The sequence below is a fragment of the Carettochelys insculpta genome, chromosome 7 (assembly GCF_033958435.1).
Source record: "Carettochelys insculpta isolate YL-2023 chromosome 7, ASM3395843v1, whole genome shotgun sequence".
NCBI lineage: Eukaryota > Metazoa > Chordata > Testudines > Carettochelyidae > Carettochelys > Carettochelys insculpta.
The window spans coordinates 8,803,557-8,820,039 of record NC_134143.1 but is presented as its reverse complement, the minus strand read 5'-3'; the positions used below and the strand labels follow the sequence as shown (position 1 = coordinate 8,820,039).

General features: G+C 46.0%; 1 protein-coding gene across 1 annotated transcript in view; it reads right to left on the bottom strand.

Annotated features, from left to right (window-relative positions):
* WDFY4 (WDFY family member 4) overlaps positions 1-16,483 on the bottom strand; it is a 217,747-nt gene that overhangs the window by 116,239 nt on the left and 85,025 nt on the right. The window contains exons 21-30 of the mRNA XM_074999912.1: positions 14,731-14,842; positions 13,580-13,770; positions 10,552-10,704; positions 7,278-7,351; positions 5,848-6,009; positions 3,578-3,669; positions 2,456-2,555; positions 1,391-1,596; positions 649-818; positions 222-347 (exon numbers count right to left, since the gene is read on the bottom strand). Coding sequence (XP_074856013.1) covers positions 222-347; positions 649-818; positions 1,391-1,596; positions 2,456-2,555; positions 3,578-3,669; positions 5,848-6,009; positions 7,278-7,351; positions 10,552-10,704; positions 13,580-13,770; positions 14,731-14,842 — 1,386 coding nt within the window. The remainder of the gene's footprint in view (positions 1-221; positions 348-648; positions 819-1,390; positions 1,597-2,455; positions 2,556-3,577; positions 3,670-5,847; positions 6,010-7,277; positions 7,352-10,551; positions 10,705-13,579; positions 13,771-14,730; positions 14,843-16,483) is intronic.

Here is a 16,483-nt window from a genome sequence, read left to right as displayed (position 1 = left end):
GTGCACCGCCAATAGAAACACATGCTGCCAGCTGTGGGCACTCTGATGATCAGCTGAGCGGCACCTGAATCTCTCCTGGGCAGCCACCCGAGCACTCAGCTTTCAGGGTGCCACTATCTCCCTGCCCGTAACTCACCCCTTGGGGAGAGCACAGGCTGCCTCTCCAGCAGAACTTCCTCCATTCCCTCTACAGGGCCCTGTGCACATGGCAGGCGCCTCACCTTGTTCACCATGGCCTTTGCCATCTCCAGCAGCAGGACAGCTGCCTCTGTGCATAGCCCAGCCTTGAGGACGTCCTCTGTGTGGTGGTTCTGCAGGAGCCACCGCAGCATGGAGTCCAAATCTGCCTGAAAGGAGAGAGAGCTGTTCAAGGAGGAGGCTGGTGAGAGTGGCCCTGGCTGCACCCTCCCAGCCTTCAGAGCAGTCTGAAACCTCCAGGAGGTTCCTTCTCTTTACACATCTGGCGGCATCCTCCACTTGTAGCTTCGCCAGATAGTTGTGTTGCCCAGGACGGGCATTGCTGTATTGCCTCTCCCATCAGAGCCACCGGAGAGCAACTTAGGAATTCCAGGAGGCAAAGCAGGGTCCCCCCAGCTAAGATGCCAGGTAGACTCTCATTCACTTCCCCAACCTTTGGAGGGGTCTTACCTTGGCTGCTTCTGGTGGGTCACACTGGGGAGTGGCCAGAAACAGCCCTGAGAGCAGCAGGTAGATCTCAGGGAGGTGAATATGATGAACCAGACACGCTTGCAGCACCGTGAGCCCAAAAACCAGATAGGGCCCATAGTTGGGCATTGGGGGCTCACTCTTCAAATTGCCTAGATGCAAAGGAAGACAACATGCTTGGAACAGCTCAGTTTCCATTCTGCATCAGAAGCGGTAGAGACAGATGACAGAGAGACAATGACCGGCAGTTCTCTGGGGATCAAACCATCCCATTGTCCTCCCTGGAACAAACCCAGCTGTTCCAAGAACCCTTCTGACATGAAGAACACAGAAAACCTCCACCCCACTATTAGCCGCATAGCGTGAAGTTCTCGCTCCCCACATGGGTCAGAGCAAATCTCGGAGGAACTGGAAAGTGATGATCGGCCATCTCTCAGTTGTACAGGCCAGAAGGTAACCAGCTCCGCATGGACCAGACCAAACAATCTCCCTGAGAGATGCCTGGTTTGGAATCCCCAGCCTGTGGTACTATAGGGGCGGTATCTTCCAGCCCTGCAGCGGAAGACCCTCCCATACTAAGCTCACACCGAAGTCAATGGCAGTTTTGCTATTTTAAGCAATGGAAGCTGGCCTGGGAGCCCTCGCTGATTTGCTACTGGAGATTTCATGAAACTCTCTCTGCAAGAGGCTATTTCGGACAGTGAGTCTCACGTCTGGAACGTACCCATCAGAATATCCTGCCCTTTGGAGCTGTTCTCCACCCAGCGCCCTGCCACCATCCCCTCCTTGAACTTGCTGAGCAGCGTAGAATTGTGGAGGAAGTGCAGCAGCAGCTTAACCCCCAGCACAACAGTACTGGGGTGCAGATGGCTTTGGGTGAACAATAGGAACCAGTCAGGCCCCAGCGTCAGGAACGTCTCCTCTTGAGCCCTGGGAGAAATACGGCATGAGGACACACTTTAAAGAAATGGGGGAAGATTTGACCTAGAAGCCTCCATCACAATTGAGACTTAATTCTCCTAATTTACTTAGGCCCTTGCTTTGAGAGGTATTTAGATGCCTACCTCTCATACCTTTGAGGGCTGTGCAACTAATTTAGGCTCCTAAGTCACTTAGGATCTATTGCACCCACAGTTTGGTGTTAAGGAGATTCATTAGCTTGTTTGCCCCCAAAGTTCAAGAAATCTAACCCTCAGCAGGTCCAACCTTATTTATTGCTAGACAAACATCAAGATGGGGTCAAGATCAAAGTTAAATATCTCAGTAATTTAGGGTAAACCACATTGCAGGAAAACTGTAATGATCCCAACCCAAGCATTATAAATCCAGGAAATTCAGAATTGGGGTTTAAACCAGAAAGAAATCTTAGCATGGTAATGCATGAAAATGCACATTTAAGGCACCTCGCAATCTTAAATCTGAGCAGTCATGATGCAATAACTGTGTGATTAGGATTACAACACTGTTGTATTTGTAATCTCTGATAGATGAAACTGCTTTTAAGAGACACATTCAATTTCTTTTCCCCTCACAGTATAGATAAGGAATCTGTGATCTCTCTGACCCGCCTGTTTGGTAACTGGAGAAAATCGGCTGTCTATTTAAAGCATATCACTCTAAACTTCACTGGGTCAAAAACAAAGTCTCCCAGCCTGATACATTCCTCCTCTCACTTGTTGACTGACAACACACATAAATGCTCTCTGGGCTGTCAAACACAGAAAGAGGAACCCTCAAAGGACACACGGTGCCTCCTCCACCCCTTCCATCCCCAAATTATCCAACGTACTCAGAGGACAGATGAAGTTTGTCTGAACACATTACATCTAACAGCATCTTCAGTAACTGGTTTCGGAGCCAGATCGTCTTCCCAGATGTTTGGCTTAAGGCTGTAAAAATCGGAAGGAAATAAAAAAGTAAAGAGGAGACACAACACGTGTTTCCAGCACTTTGATGAACAGCCTTGTTTGTACCTAATAAAAATATAAGTGGTCGTTAAATGGGTGGAGTGATGCAGGGGTGAACATTTGGAAGTGGGGAGCCCATTACTGTCGGCACTAGCTCCTTCTGAGTTCTCTTCACAAAGCCTTATTAGCAGGGATGTTTATAGCTAGACTAGACAAAACGCTGGCTAAAGAATCATCTGTGAGGAACACCCCTAGACTGCGTGGAAGAGGAGGTTGGGATGAATGACTGTAGAACTATATTTCCACCTCTAAACTCTACACCACCCGACACTCCATAATGCATTCTCTTGCTTGGCTCTGTTGTATTCAGTAGGATCTCCATTGGGACCGCTAAAAGGATGATAAGTAGCAGGTAATCCAGGTGGTGGGGGTCTCTCAGCAGTCAGGTCTGACCCCTGTGAGGTAGATATGGGTCTGCGCAACGGGGTGCACGCTTTCACTAGAGAATGCTCCTTCTGGGGACTCCAGCACAATGCAAAACTACTGCAGGCCGATAGCAACAGCCACATGCTCGTGAATTTGTGGGAGGGAACTTTCACCCATTTGTGCCATTGTTTTTAATCCGCAAAAGTTGCTCTTAGTGAAAGTTCAACTAGTGGACATTTTGCTCCTTGGGGCTTGTGAAAACCAGCACTTTTGGTGCAGATCAGAGATCAAAGCTCCACTGACCTAGCTGCAGGGGAGATACCTGGGAGGGGCATGGATAACTAAGCACCTCACCTGGCTTTAGAACAGACCTGTCTGCTCTCTGTGATTTCACTACTCCCAGTGCTGTGCAGAATGGGCCCTGACCCAGCAAAGTAATTGATTTTGGGTAAATCTCTCAATGAAGGGTCTCCTCTTCCTGCCACCCCCCTCAGCAGAGCCCTGCTGAATTTAGAGTCTGCCCTTAGGGATGAGGGGCAGGATCCATCAGAAATAATTCTCCAGAGGGATCTCCTTACCTTCTTCTGATGTACCAGAGATGCCATCCAGGCAAATCTGACTTTCGTCCACAGAAGAGGGCTTTAAGGTGTAAACAAGGAACAATCCAATCCTTTCAGAGAAATAGGAAACCATTTTTGGTTAGCTGCGTTGGCGACGTTCACTACTGTACTGTAAGTCTCATGATACCTATTGATTTGTAGTTGTGGAATATCCATCACTGGAGATTTTTAAGAGCAGATTAGACAACCACCTGTCGGGGATGATCTAGATGGTGTTTGGTTCTGCTGTGAGGGCTGGGATGGACTTGACCTCTCGAGGTCCCTTCCAATTCTAGTATTCCATGATTCTATGATTTTCCTAAAGCCTCAGCTCCTGGAATCATGGGATTATGTGAGAACCTCGGCAGCCATTAACAGAGTGTGTTTCTAGCCCAGCTCTTGTGGAGAAAAGCTTGCAAATATGACCCCCTAATGACTCAAAAAAAACCCAAATGTATCGTAGCTTCAGAAAACCCCTTGTGATTTTAAAGCCAGTTTCATGATTTTGGGGGCCTGACCCATGATTTTTGAACAGTGACATTTGCTAATATTAGGTTAGCAATGCTGCTTGTGCCAGATTTACAAGTTCCCTTGAGAGCTCCCCTCATAATATTTCTGAGCAACACTTTGCTGTGTTCAGCATATAGCTTCCAGGTCCGCAGTGCCCAGTGTGGAATCTTCAGTGGCAGGATAGAAAGCAGCTGTGGCCACCAATTTCACCTGAGTGCTGTGCCATCATCTGACTCTGAGCATGGTGTTCCCCATAGGCTAAAATACCTCCTTACAGGACCAGCCCCGCCTCCCCCACAATATTTAATAGTGTTTCTTCCTCCCTTCCCAGTTTGCGAACAGTACTGGTCCCTCAGTTTCTAATGATGCTCAGGGTCTGCTGCACTAGCTGCTCTTGGGAGACCATATGATAGGTTCTCTCTTTGTTTGCTCTCACTGCACCATGCCACGCACATTGTCAGATCCAAACAATTCACAATAAATACAACTCAGTACGCCGCAGCCTCTCTCATCTTTAAAACAGAAGGTGGCCATCTATGGAGCAGCAGGTCCCAGCACGCAATGCTGTATTGGACAGAGACATTTCATTAAAATCAAGGTGGAGATTTTAATGTCATCTCTGTGGTCCACAGATTCACAAGGGTTGTGGATAGTACCAGATGGGACTGAACTGGCCCCAAGGGCAGAGTCTGACCAGTCTGGACGCAGGCTATTAAATACTGCAGTATTGTGTTTTGATGAGCTTGTCCCCCCAACGGCGATCAAGGGCTGGAATTCTCTTCCCCAGAATCTCCCAGAAAGGTTGCCTCCATGAGCTCATAGAATCAGAGAATCCTAGGACTGGAAGGGACCTCAGGAAGTCATCAAGTCCAGACCCCTGCCTAAAGCAGGGTCAACCTCAACTAAATCATCACAGTCAGGACTTTGCCAAGCCAGGACTTAAAAACTTCTACAGATCGAGTTTCCACCACCTCTCTCAGCAACACATGCCAGTGCCTCACCACACGCCTGGTGAAATAGTTTTTCCTAATATCCAATCTGCTCCTCTCCATCTGTAACTTCAGACCATTGTTCCTTGTTCTGCCATTCCTCATGACAGAGAACACTGTGTCTCCATCCTCTTTAGAGTCCCGCTTCAGAAAGTTGAAGGCTGCTATCAAATTGCCCCTCACTCTTCTCTTCTGAAAACTGAATAAATCCAAATCCCTCAGCCTCTCCTCATAGGTCATGTGCTCCAACCTCCTAATCACTTTTGTTGCCACCTGCTGAGCCCCCCACAAGGCATCCACATCCCTTCTACACCGGGTGGCCCAGAACTAGATGCAATACACCAGATGTGTCCTCACCAGAGATTCAAGAATAAAATGGCCAGCTGGACACTATTTGAGTAACTGGATCAAACAAGCATCCACCTGGGACCAGGCTGTGGTAACCTTAGCTATCTTGAGTAGTTCCTTATGCTTTAGATCATCCCATGGAAGTCAATGGGGTTTACCGGTGCAATATTTACAATGTTGGCTGCCAGTTAGCCAGGGAGATGGGAATGATTTTCACACACTTGAACAGGGTGGAATGAAAGGTCAAATTGGCTGTCGGGGAGTTTTCCCTTGTGATTTTTGGCAGGCGTCTGAAGGTCTCAAGCAAGAACGGAGGAGGCTGGTGAGATCACACAGTGAGTTTCCTGTGCTTGTTGGGCGGTTGCTCCTTTGACAGCTGTGAAAATACACAGGGCTGGTTACCTAAGAATGTCTCTGGTGTTGAAGAAGCCCTGGAGCAAATGGGACAAGATGGTGCAGATGGTGGTGACTCGCGAGCGGCTGATCTCAGTGTCATTGAAGAGGAAAACCAGCTTGGGCACCATTTGCATTTGATAGGCGACTCTGGCATTCTGACATCCATTTCTGCATCAAAGCAAAAGGAAGGTTAAAAGCTTTTACAGGAAAGAGCCAATTCTGGCGAGTTTCTGCTAAAAGGGTTCTCCAGCTGCCTCACTCGTTGGACCACTGACTTCTGATGTCGCCTTGGCAACTGGTCAAAAAAACTGTCAGACAAATTGAGTATGTGTCGGAGATGGGGATCTGAAGCCTTGTCAGTGTGTTTCATTCCCCCCCTTTCCCCGGAAATGGCTGCCTGTCAGTGAGTTCAAACAAAACAAAGTTATTGACTTTTAAAGCCACGAATTGGTGGAAATTAATGTTGTTCTTGTAAAACTCAGCAAGAAACATCAAATGGGATCATGTGTGGCTTTTCAGTGCCAAGAAAATGGACTTTACAGGCTTCATACAGGCAGCCTGTCTCGCCCTGTGTCTCCAAATATGTTTAACTCTCTCATGGGGCTGGTTGGGAAATTATTCTTGTCTCTGGGCAAATTTGGTTGGTAGGAGGCTGGTAAAAATCTCAAAATTATTTGCTCTAGATTTCAGTTTAAAACTCAAAATCATCAAAAAGGTGGTGGGCGGCTTGGGAAGGTGGGGTGGGGGAGAAAAGAGACATTTCCCCCTTGATGAAATGAAAATGCTGTTACTAAAAGTTTTCATGGCAAAGATTTTTGCAACCAGCTTCATTGTTTTTTTTAAACAATCAAATGAATAAATAGACATCTGGTTTGCTATTGGGAGTTCTCTGTAGTATGCCCACTTTGGGCGCCGAGTAAATAAGCAATGAAAAATAAGCCATTTTCTTTCTCTAAAAGTAGAAGATAAGAATTCTGACATTAAACAGATCCCCCCTTTGAGGACACTGCCACCCAAAGATGAGCACAAAATAATAATGACCGCTCCAATCTATCCTTGCAGATCCCATTCTCCAGAGCAGTTGTGTTCATAGCGCTTGGTCATCCGGATTCAACACATGAAAAACTTCAGATCTAGTCTAATGATGACCCTTTTTCTCTCTAAACAGTCTGGATCATGTATTCTGCTGGTGTAACCTCACTGAAACCCAAGCAGTGTCATCAGCCAGGAGTTTGGTCCTTTGATTCTATGGCACAGCCTGCAGAACCAGTAAATGAAAGCATGGATTTTCACAGGGCAGTAGAAGACCTCATTGTCTGCCCTCTTCCATGGATTTTCAATGGGATCTGGGCACCTAACTCCTTCAGAAGCCTTCAAAAATCCCAGCCTAAGCTTATGAGTTCATTCTGTGTCTGTCACAGATGCCCACTGTGTACCTTGAGGGTCGCAGGATCTCCACAAGGTGTGAAAAAAGAGCAAGGTCGAGATTTTCTGGTGCATTTGACCAAAGCTGAAAGACAAATGAAATAAAAAATTTCACAGTTTTCTGCAATCTGCTTCTTTTTTCCCCCCAAAAATTCAGACACATTATTGCAGCATGCATCTTTGTGTTCAGATCTCCAAGTGCTTTAGAAATGTTAGTTCAGCCTAACAGCATCCACAAGACATACAGAGCATGTCTGTTACTGACAGGGAAACTGAGGCATGATGCAATTCGCCTTCAGTGGGTCAGTGGCAGAACAGGATAACAGAATCCGGGAATCCTAGTTCCCACTTCTTCTGGTCTGAGCAACTAATATCCCCATGAAATCCATTTAATTTGAAAACAAATCAGAAAGCATGCAACATGCAGTCTACTATCAGCCAGAAATGCCCAGAGGAAATGGACTCCAGGGGGCAGCACACTGGCTTGGGACTGAGTGGATATGGGCGCTGACTCTGTCACTCATCTGCCATATGAACATGGGCAAGTGTGGGTGACTTTGTTTTCCGATCTTTAAAATGGGGATAATACTTTCTTTTGTAAACTGCGCTATAAGATATAAGTATTATTATGCAATAAAAAAGCATATGGATTAGGCTATGTTGGAAAAACCCAAATATACCACAGAGAGCATTTTTCAGTGAACTCATAATAACATATTTCAATCTGAATCAATTTTTCCTTGGATTTTGGGGGCAAAGCAGTACAACAAAGTACAATGAAGGATTTTCTTTCCAGAAATATGGAAATGCAGAAATAATCATGGGGAGAAGGAGAAAATATATTCAGCTGCACCACGCACAACTGCAGGGGAGCTGCAGTATGCAGCCAGAGAATGAGCTTCCTCAGTCGCTCTGATGCACAAGCCGAAGACAGAAATCTGTCAGGAGGCTCTCTCTGAAACACGTACTTGGGCAGCCCTGAATAGAGGCTTTTGCAGGCCGAATAACATGAGCAGAGAAAGAGCAGAGTGCAGGTGCTTTAGAAGACAACTAGAGGAGGACTTTGTAGAGCCCTTGCTCTGTAAAGTGCCTCCTCCCACCATATATCCTGGTCCACCCTGGGCCAGGAACACCAAGAACCTTGCAAATTCAGCTCCAAGGAGGCACATATGGACAGCTGCAAGACTGCTAGGGCTGGTCTGTTTAATGCTCCCTTTGCCGGGAGGTGGGGGTGGGAGGTTCTGCAGTCAGACTTCAGGGCACATATGGGAACACACTTGGCCAATCTGGGACTTTTGCTTTTATCTCTCATAGGAAATGCCTGAGCATCAGACCAGGCTGGACAAAGCACTAGAAAACAGATTGCAGGGAACACTCTTGCTTTGTTCCAATAGGTGGAGAAGGGTGGAATTGGGTGGGGGAAGGAGAATGATCTTACGCAGTGCTTCTCAACCAGGGGTACGTGTACCCTTGGAAACAAGCACCAGCAGGGTAGCGATTTTAGTCTGTATCTGAAAAAACAAGAAGTCGTATGGTGACACCTGACTAACAGGCTAACAGCTATATTGGAGCATAAGCTTTTGTGGGCAAAGACCCACTTCGTCAGATGCATCTGACAACATGGGTCTTTGCCCACAAAATTTTATGCTGCAAAGTGTGTGTTTGCCTATAAGGTGACACAGGACTTCTTGTTGTTTGTACCCTTGGAGCTACACTGAGGTCTTCCAGGGGGGTACATCATCTCATCTAGATAGTTGCCTAGTTTTATAACAGGCTACATAAAAAAAAAAAAAAAAAAACCCACTGGCAAAGCCAGTACAATCTAAAAGTTCTTTCAGACAATGACTTGTTTCTAGTGCTTCATATGCTATATGCTGAAAGGTAAGTACAATATTTCTAGCCCCGTTCATTTATTCGATACTAAGATGGTAGAAAGTCAGCAAGTTTTCAGCAGTCATCTGCTGTGATACTTTTGTATGTTTTCCCAAGTAAGTAGTTTTTCAATGAGATGTAACTTGGTGGTATGCAAAACAAATCTGACTTTTCCAAAAGGTACAGTAATCTGGACAGGTGGAATGGCACTTGTTTCGAGACCTCAGATTACCTAGGACCACGTTTCTCAACTGGTGGTATGGATACGCTTAAGGGTACATGAGAGAAATCTGGGGGCACAATTTTTTTTAGAAGGGATACTTTGTAAAAAAGGTTGAGAAACACTGATCTAACTGGTCTCTCCCATCACTAATTTCTGTGAACCTGGCTTCCTCCCATGTGCGTGCATGGTGGAAGAAATTCACCCCAGGGTAAAGATCCCAGGGCAGGTCCGTACGGCACATCAGTCCCACTGTGGACCCAATCCAGCATGGTGCTGACAGCCAGAGTCAGCAGCTCCTGACAGACTCTGATTCACTCTGATCATTCCCCCCATGCCTTCAACAGATGACTTCAATGCTATATAGAGCTTTGTTCGGACCCTCTGCCTTGGGGCAGCGGGGTGGTGGAGATTTCACCCTGCAAGAGGGTTCCATGTGCCACAGTGAGTGACAATTTCAGATTTGTTCAGTTCCTGGACTTGCACAGCTGATGATGAGGTGTCAGCAGCAACAGGACACGCAAGTAACCCCCAGCCCACCTCCAATTACAAACATAGGCCGTGTCTACACTAGCCCCAAACTTCAAAATGGCCACGCAAATGGCCATTTCGAAGTTTACTAATGAAGCGCTGAAATGCAGATTCAGCACTTCATTAGCATGCAGGCGGCCTCGCCGCCGCGCAGCTTGTCCCGACGAGGCTCCTTTTCGAAAGGACCCCGTCTCCTTCGAAGTCCTATTATTCCCATCTGCTCATAGGAATAAGGGGACTTCGAAGTAGGAGGGGTCCTTTCGAAAAGGAGCTTCGTCGGGACGAGCCGCGCGGCGGCGAGGCGCGTCAATTTCGAAGCGACGCGGCCGCCCGCATGCTAATGAAGTGCTGAATCTGCATTTCAGCACTTCATTAGTAAACTTCGAAATGGCCATTTGCGTGGCCATTTCGAAGTTTGGGGCTAGTGTAGACGTAGCCATACCGTTCTGGACCTTGCGTACCATTCTAATGGGAATCTAGAGACTGACTCAAATGGTGTCTAAATCCAGACCACCAACACTGCAGAGTTTTAGTTCAGCCTCACGCTGGCAAGTTCTTCTCAGATGCACCAGCTCTGAAGAAGCTGCTACAGAACTAAGTTTACACTCTAGGGACTCCTTTAAAACAGCTAAGGGAATACGTGCATGTATTAGTAGCTTTACCTCAAAGTTACAGAGGACATATCGGAATGCACCATAGTTCTTTATGGTTGAGGATTCCAAGCCCAGCTCTGCTGTGCCGACTATGGAGAGCACCAGCTGTAAAATCCTGTTGTTTAGCAGTTTTGTCTTCCTTTTTAATAGGTACGCCAGGACCTGAAAAGAGTTATCGAGCATTCATTGAGCCCAAAAGCCATAGATAGCACAGTAGAAAATACAGTCAGTGTTGCTGGTCTTACACTAGATTATTCAATGGGATTACCAAACAACACAGCACACAGCAGACTGTTTTCATACATTGAGACATATTATTCATACATGAAGCATACATTATAAAAAAGGCTGGGGCTTCAAGCAGGGAGTGAACTTGTTAATATATATTTAAAAATAGGAGGTTGTAATTGTCAGAATAATTTTTAGAAGGAGTTTGACAACAGAGAGAGAGGTGATTTGGATAAGAAGCAGCAGAAACGTGTGAAACACATGTAAATTCATGCTGAATGAAAAGTGCCAAGAACCAGGTGTGAATATACATACCTGAAGAGCTGACGACACTGTCTATTAAGAAAGTGTTTGTGAGTGACACCAAAAAAAAAAATCAAATTGCAATTTTTTTTTTGCTTAAATGAGAAACAGGGACATATTTCTGTGAAAATGTTATCACTTTTCTACTGGGTCTAGCTGTGAGTGTTTGGGTAACACCTGCTGTATTCAGGCAAATGTTCAAAAAACTCCAGAGTTTCACAAAAGTTAGATAAAAAAGCAGTCCTGTACCACCTTGAAGACCAAGAATTTTATTTATTAGCTTTCGTGGGTAGAACCCATTTCATCCAATTCATTGCTCTGATGTATCAATGATGAATCTGATGGAGGGAGTCTTACCCACGAAAGCTCATTACCTAATACATAAAATTGTTGGTCTTTCAGGTGCTACAGGACTGCTTGGGTTTTTTGTTGTTTTTTGTTTTTTTGTTTTGATTTGATTTTTGTGAAGCTACAAACTAACACAGCTACTCCTTTGAGACAAAAGTTAGATGGTTTATTCACCTGTGAATATGCACCGGAAAGCTTTTACCCATGTAATTCACCACCGATCAGTCACCTGTTTGGAAAGCTTCAGCAATCCAATCAGAGAGCAAAACCAACTCCATGTGATACAGGTAACTGAACAATATAAAGAGCCGAAGTGAAAAGTTCAGAGACAACCCAGAGGCTGAGAACTCAACTGGCAAACACTTAAGAGTAACGAAGACAGTCACAGGAATCAGGACCAGGTGAGGAAACATGGACTAGGTCAGACGTTCCCAACTTTTTCACTAGTGTGGATAGTCTAGCTCAGTGATTCCCAACTTTTTCAACAGTACAGACCCCCAATCACCCCTCCAACCCATTCGTGGACCCCCAACAGGCCCTCCACCTGTTCTGAGACCCCCATCAACACCAATTCTAAAAAATTCTGAAAAAGGAAGCCGCACCATAAATTTTTGGACAGCAATTAATAAGATTATTGGAAGATACTTAATTTAAAAATAATTGATTGTAAATTTGCAATTCATTTAAAACTTATTTTCCATGATCATTTTTATTTATCTTATCTTTTTTTCGCTGATCCCCTGCAACACCCTCGCAGACCCCTAGGGGTCCATGGACTGCAGATTGGGAATCACTCATCTAACCTCACCAGCTCGTTCATTCACAATGAATAATTCAGACAGTTCTAACATTCGTTCAAGGACTGTAGCTGTGTCTATGCTTGCATTCATCTTTTGAAAGAGGCATGCCAATGAAGGAAATCAAAAGTGCAGATAAGGCACTGATTTACATATCTGGTGCTCATTTGCATATTCTTTCAAAAGAAGCTCTTTCGAAAGAAAAAAAGCAGGGTAGACAGGGCTCTTTTGAAAATAAACCCCATCTTCAAAAGAACCGTTCTTCCTGAAACAAAATAGGAAGAAGGGTTCTTTCGAAGATGGGGTTTATTTTCAAAAGAGCCCTGTCTACTTTACATTTTTCCTTTCAAACAAAGCTCTTTTGAAAAGAGAACATGCAAATGATGCACCAGATATGTAAACCAGTGTCTCATTTGCATTGTCAATTTCATTCATTTGCATGCCTCCTTTGAAAGAGGAATGTAACTATAGACACAGCTTGTGTGTTTCCAGATCCAGGTAGAACTCTCCACTGCTCTCTGAAAGATGCCTTCTATGTACAGTGGGACTAATTATTTATTGAGGTCTCCTTTTAACTTAGATGACACAGATCATTTCACTTACTCGTTGTGGCACCCAGCTGAAACTGCAGCCTGGCACCCGATTCCCATCCCCACCTTGTAAAGACTATAGATAGTCTTCTGCCACAAGATGTGCCCCTAGTCCATCGAAAACTCTGGGATCTGACTAGTTTCAAGGTTGCACAGAAAACGGATTTTGGGGAAAGATTGAATGGTGCATTTTATGATGAAGACGACATATTTGCCTCCGCCCAGTTCCTAGCAGACAAAAGACGCACCCCCTCAAATGATCACGAACCATCTCCTTACCAGCTGGGTCAGCAGAGAGAACTTGAGGACCAGATACACCACAGGGTAGGAGCAGAGCTCTTGCCCCAAAAGCAGTTTTCCACATGAGGGCTGAAGCATGTTGGCTGAGGGCAGTCTATGGGGTGAGTCTGCACAGCGGCTGCCTACGAATAAACCTGCTCTGTATCTAGGGTCTTTATACAATGGCCAGTGTGCTGCTTCCTGTTATCATAGCAAGGGAAGACACTGTGACTCTTGTGCAGATTGAGAGTCTCGCTGGCTGTGTCCGGGAGCAAGCCCTGCCTGGCTGCCGTCACCATTGCCAGCCGAGCTGTGACAGATGTTGGGGCTCAGTCCTGCAGCCCTTATTCTCAGGCTTTCCATGGGACTAGCCCCTAGGGCTACCAGACTGTCCCTTAATGCCTCACTCCTTTGGCTCAGGCCCTCAGGGAGGCAGAAGAGCCAAAGCAGGTGAGGTGAACAGCAGCTGGAACAAGAGGGACTCATTCTCACCTGGTACCCGCCAATGTGGATCATCAGCTTCTCACTCATGGGGCTGCGGTTCAGGACGGAGTTCAGGACTTTGACAGCGGCGTATATCGCATGGTCATCCCCGGCCATGGCAATGAGGCCCAGCAGAATGGCTGGGCCCCCAATGAAGTTCAGGCAGTTAGCTGCTGGGCAAGACTGGAACACTCGTACTCCTGGGGAGAGACCAACTGTTACTGCCCCACAGAATAACCCAGAGCTGGATGTTAACAGGCACGACAGAGGTACCGAGCATTGTTCTCTTCAATGTTTTCCCTCCATGAGCGGAATAAATTTTGTTATGTCCAAGAAGGAAAAGGTTGATGTGCACCATCAGGAGACACGCATGCTGTGGGTGGTCTGCTAGTCAGCTGGGTGGCATCTGACTCTCTCCTGGACAGCTACCCAAGCACTCAGCTTCCAGGGAGCACTGGTATAGAGATGCCCTGTTGTCATGCTGGATCTCTGTGCAGGGGAGAACTTTCACCCTGAGGGCAGACTGCAGTAACCTCTGAATTCTGCTGCATCAGAAAGGAGGTGGGGTACATTTCTTCAAACCACACAACGAGGCAAAAGATGCAACACTCGAATCTGGATCAGAACTTAGGACAAGGCCAGTCTGCAGTGTTGCCCTGGCCTTTAGTGTAAGGGTAGGGACTAGCTGTCACTGAGTTTTAAATCAGAACCTCTCCAAAGTTCAGAGGTATACTGAGCCAAGGTTTCGGTTTGGGCTCATCTCTAATAAAGCCTGCAGCCCATCCACAAACAGAAAAGCAGAACAGCATCCCAATTAGAGAGGTGGAAGAGACATGGAACTGCAAGAGGAAAAGGCAGAAATGCCATTCACTAATTGAATCTGGCAAAAGGGCAAATTATTGTGTAGGATGTGACAGTGACATCATTCCCAATGACCCCGAGGAGGCTTTGGGGCCATATCTATTACACATATCTGAACCAGATCGCTACCATACACCTTGAAGCTTAAGGCATTTGAGGCAAGTCTCACCCTGATACACAGATACATGTTGGGGTCTCCCTGACCTCATTGGAAGTCCTATGTGCCCATTCCATGAAGAGCCCATGTGACTAGCCCCAGCTGTTATGCGCTACTTTTCCATTGCCTGATTTGTACTTACCAAATTGGCCCACAGCCACCGAACCAATAGTCCGTAAGGGCCCAGCGAGGTGCACAGCTATATTTCGAGCCAGGAAAACCGGGGTTGAACTGTCACGAGAAATGATCCCCATCTGCACTAGACCAAGGAGGAAAAATTGCCATAGGTTAAGTTGGGTTGGGAGGAACAGAGGAGGAAGCCAGGAATTAGGGACTGTATGTAGGATCATTTTAGTATTTTTAGATGGTGACAGAACAGTGTGTGTCTAAAGATAAAATTTTGCACAAAAGCTACACCACATGAGATTCAATGTCAGAACTGCTGGCCCATCTCAAATATCTCCTCCAGCTTTACCACGAGCACTCCAGGCAGTGTGTATAGTGGGGTAGTGCATCGGCAGGGACTCAGAACAGTCATGTGGATAGCCCATTGTATGTGCCTCAAACTTCAGGACCAGGGAAGTGAGGCTGCTGAAGGATGTTGAGTTGAGATATTTGTAAACCCAGGGTCCTGAGCTAAGGGCCTCTAGACCTGTATGAGAGACGTTCCCACCATGAGACTTTATCAAAGGGGACATACTTACTTGGACTAGTTAGTTTAGTTGGTTTGGAGACACAGCTTATCACCCACTTAGCTATAGGCATCAGTAACGTGGCATCTGTCATTATTTCAGGGTTGGCTTGTATTACAGCCTGAGCACTGTCAGAACTCTACCCATCTCTCTCCAGATAAGACAAAAGCATGGCTAAGATGGAGAGTGCTGCCAGTAACTTATGGGTAAAAAAAACCTTTGGAAATCGGAGCTAAGGTACCTAAACCTCCATACTGAGCTTAGGGTGGACTCTACTGAGAGCCAAAGCAGCTCCCTCTGGATTTAAGAAGCCTGTTAGGAGTAAAATCTGGAAGTAGGAGGAGGAATCAGGGATTTGAGCCTGGAATGGGCAGATCACACAGCGAAGCTGCCTAAGAACCATGGACCTATAGGATGCGGGAGGCCAAAGAAAGTTTGTGCTAAGGGTGCTGCTGGTGGTAAAGGGTGGGTGAGCATGCAGATTCGGTTGCCATCTGGCTCCCCTGAGGTAAGATCCTGCAGCTAATTGGTCACCAGTGTTAAGGGCTGGAAGACAGTCACTGGAGAAATACAACAGCACCTTCATTCCATTCCTCTCACAGAACCCCCTGGGTGCTATGTCGTGGTTGGATGAAGGGATCTCATATTCAGAGGCATACAGACAATCAAGAGCTTTTTCCCTCCTGGCACCACTCCACAGCAGAGTTAAGGTTGCTTGAGTGCTTTAACTGTGTATCCTTTACCTTACCATGGCTGCATTCCCTTTAAGACTTCCTTGTATCCTGAACCACGCAGCTTTGCAACCATAGATTTGCAGATGATTATAACATACCTGTAGAGTTTTTGTGCCCTCAGTTATTGATATACACTCTACTCCAGTTTTAACAAAAAGTTTTTGTCCATGAACTTCCTCCGTGTTCAACAATTCCATACATGATCACTCGGCAAAATAGTAAAAAAGAATGCTACCGTGTGATGCTTAATGGACCAAAGATTTGTAATAACTAACCTTAAATCATTAACAAAATTACAGGTCCTATGATGTGACCCTCAGGACATAAACCAACCACAAATGGGCTGAGATGAAGAATTAAAAAGTCTTCTATGTAATAGCAATCCCATTATTTCATTCTATAAAATTTGTGCAGGTTTCTCTGAAGTATGTGGTGCTGGCTATTGTCAGACACAGGGTCCCATAGCCTG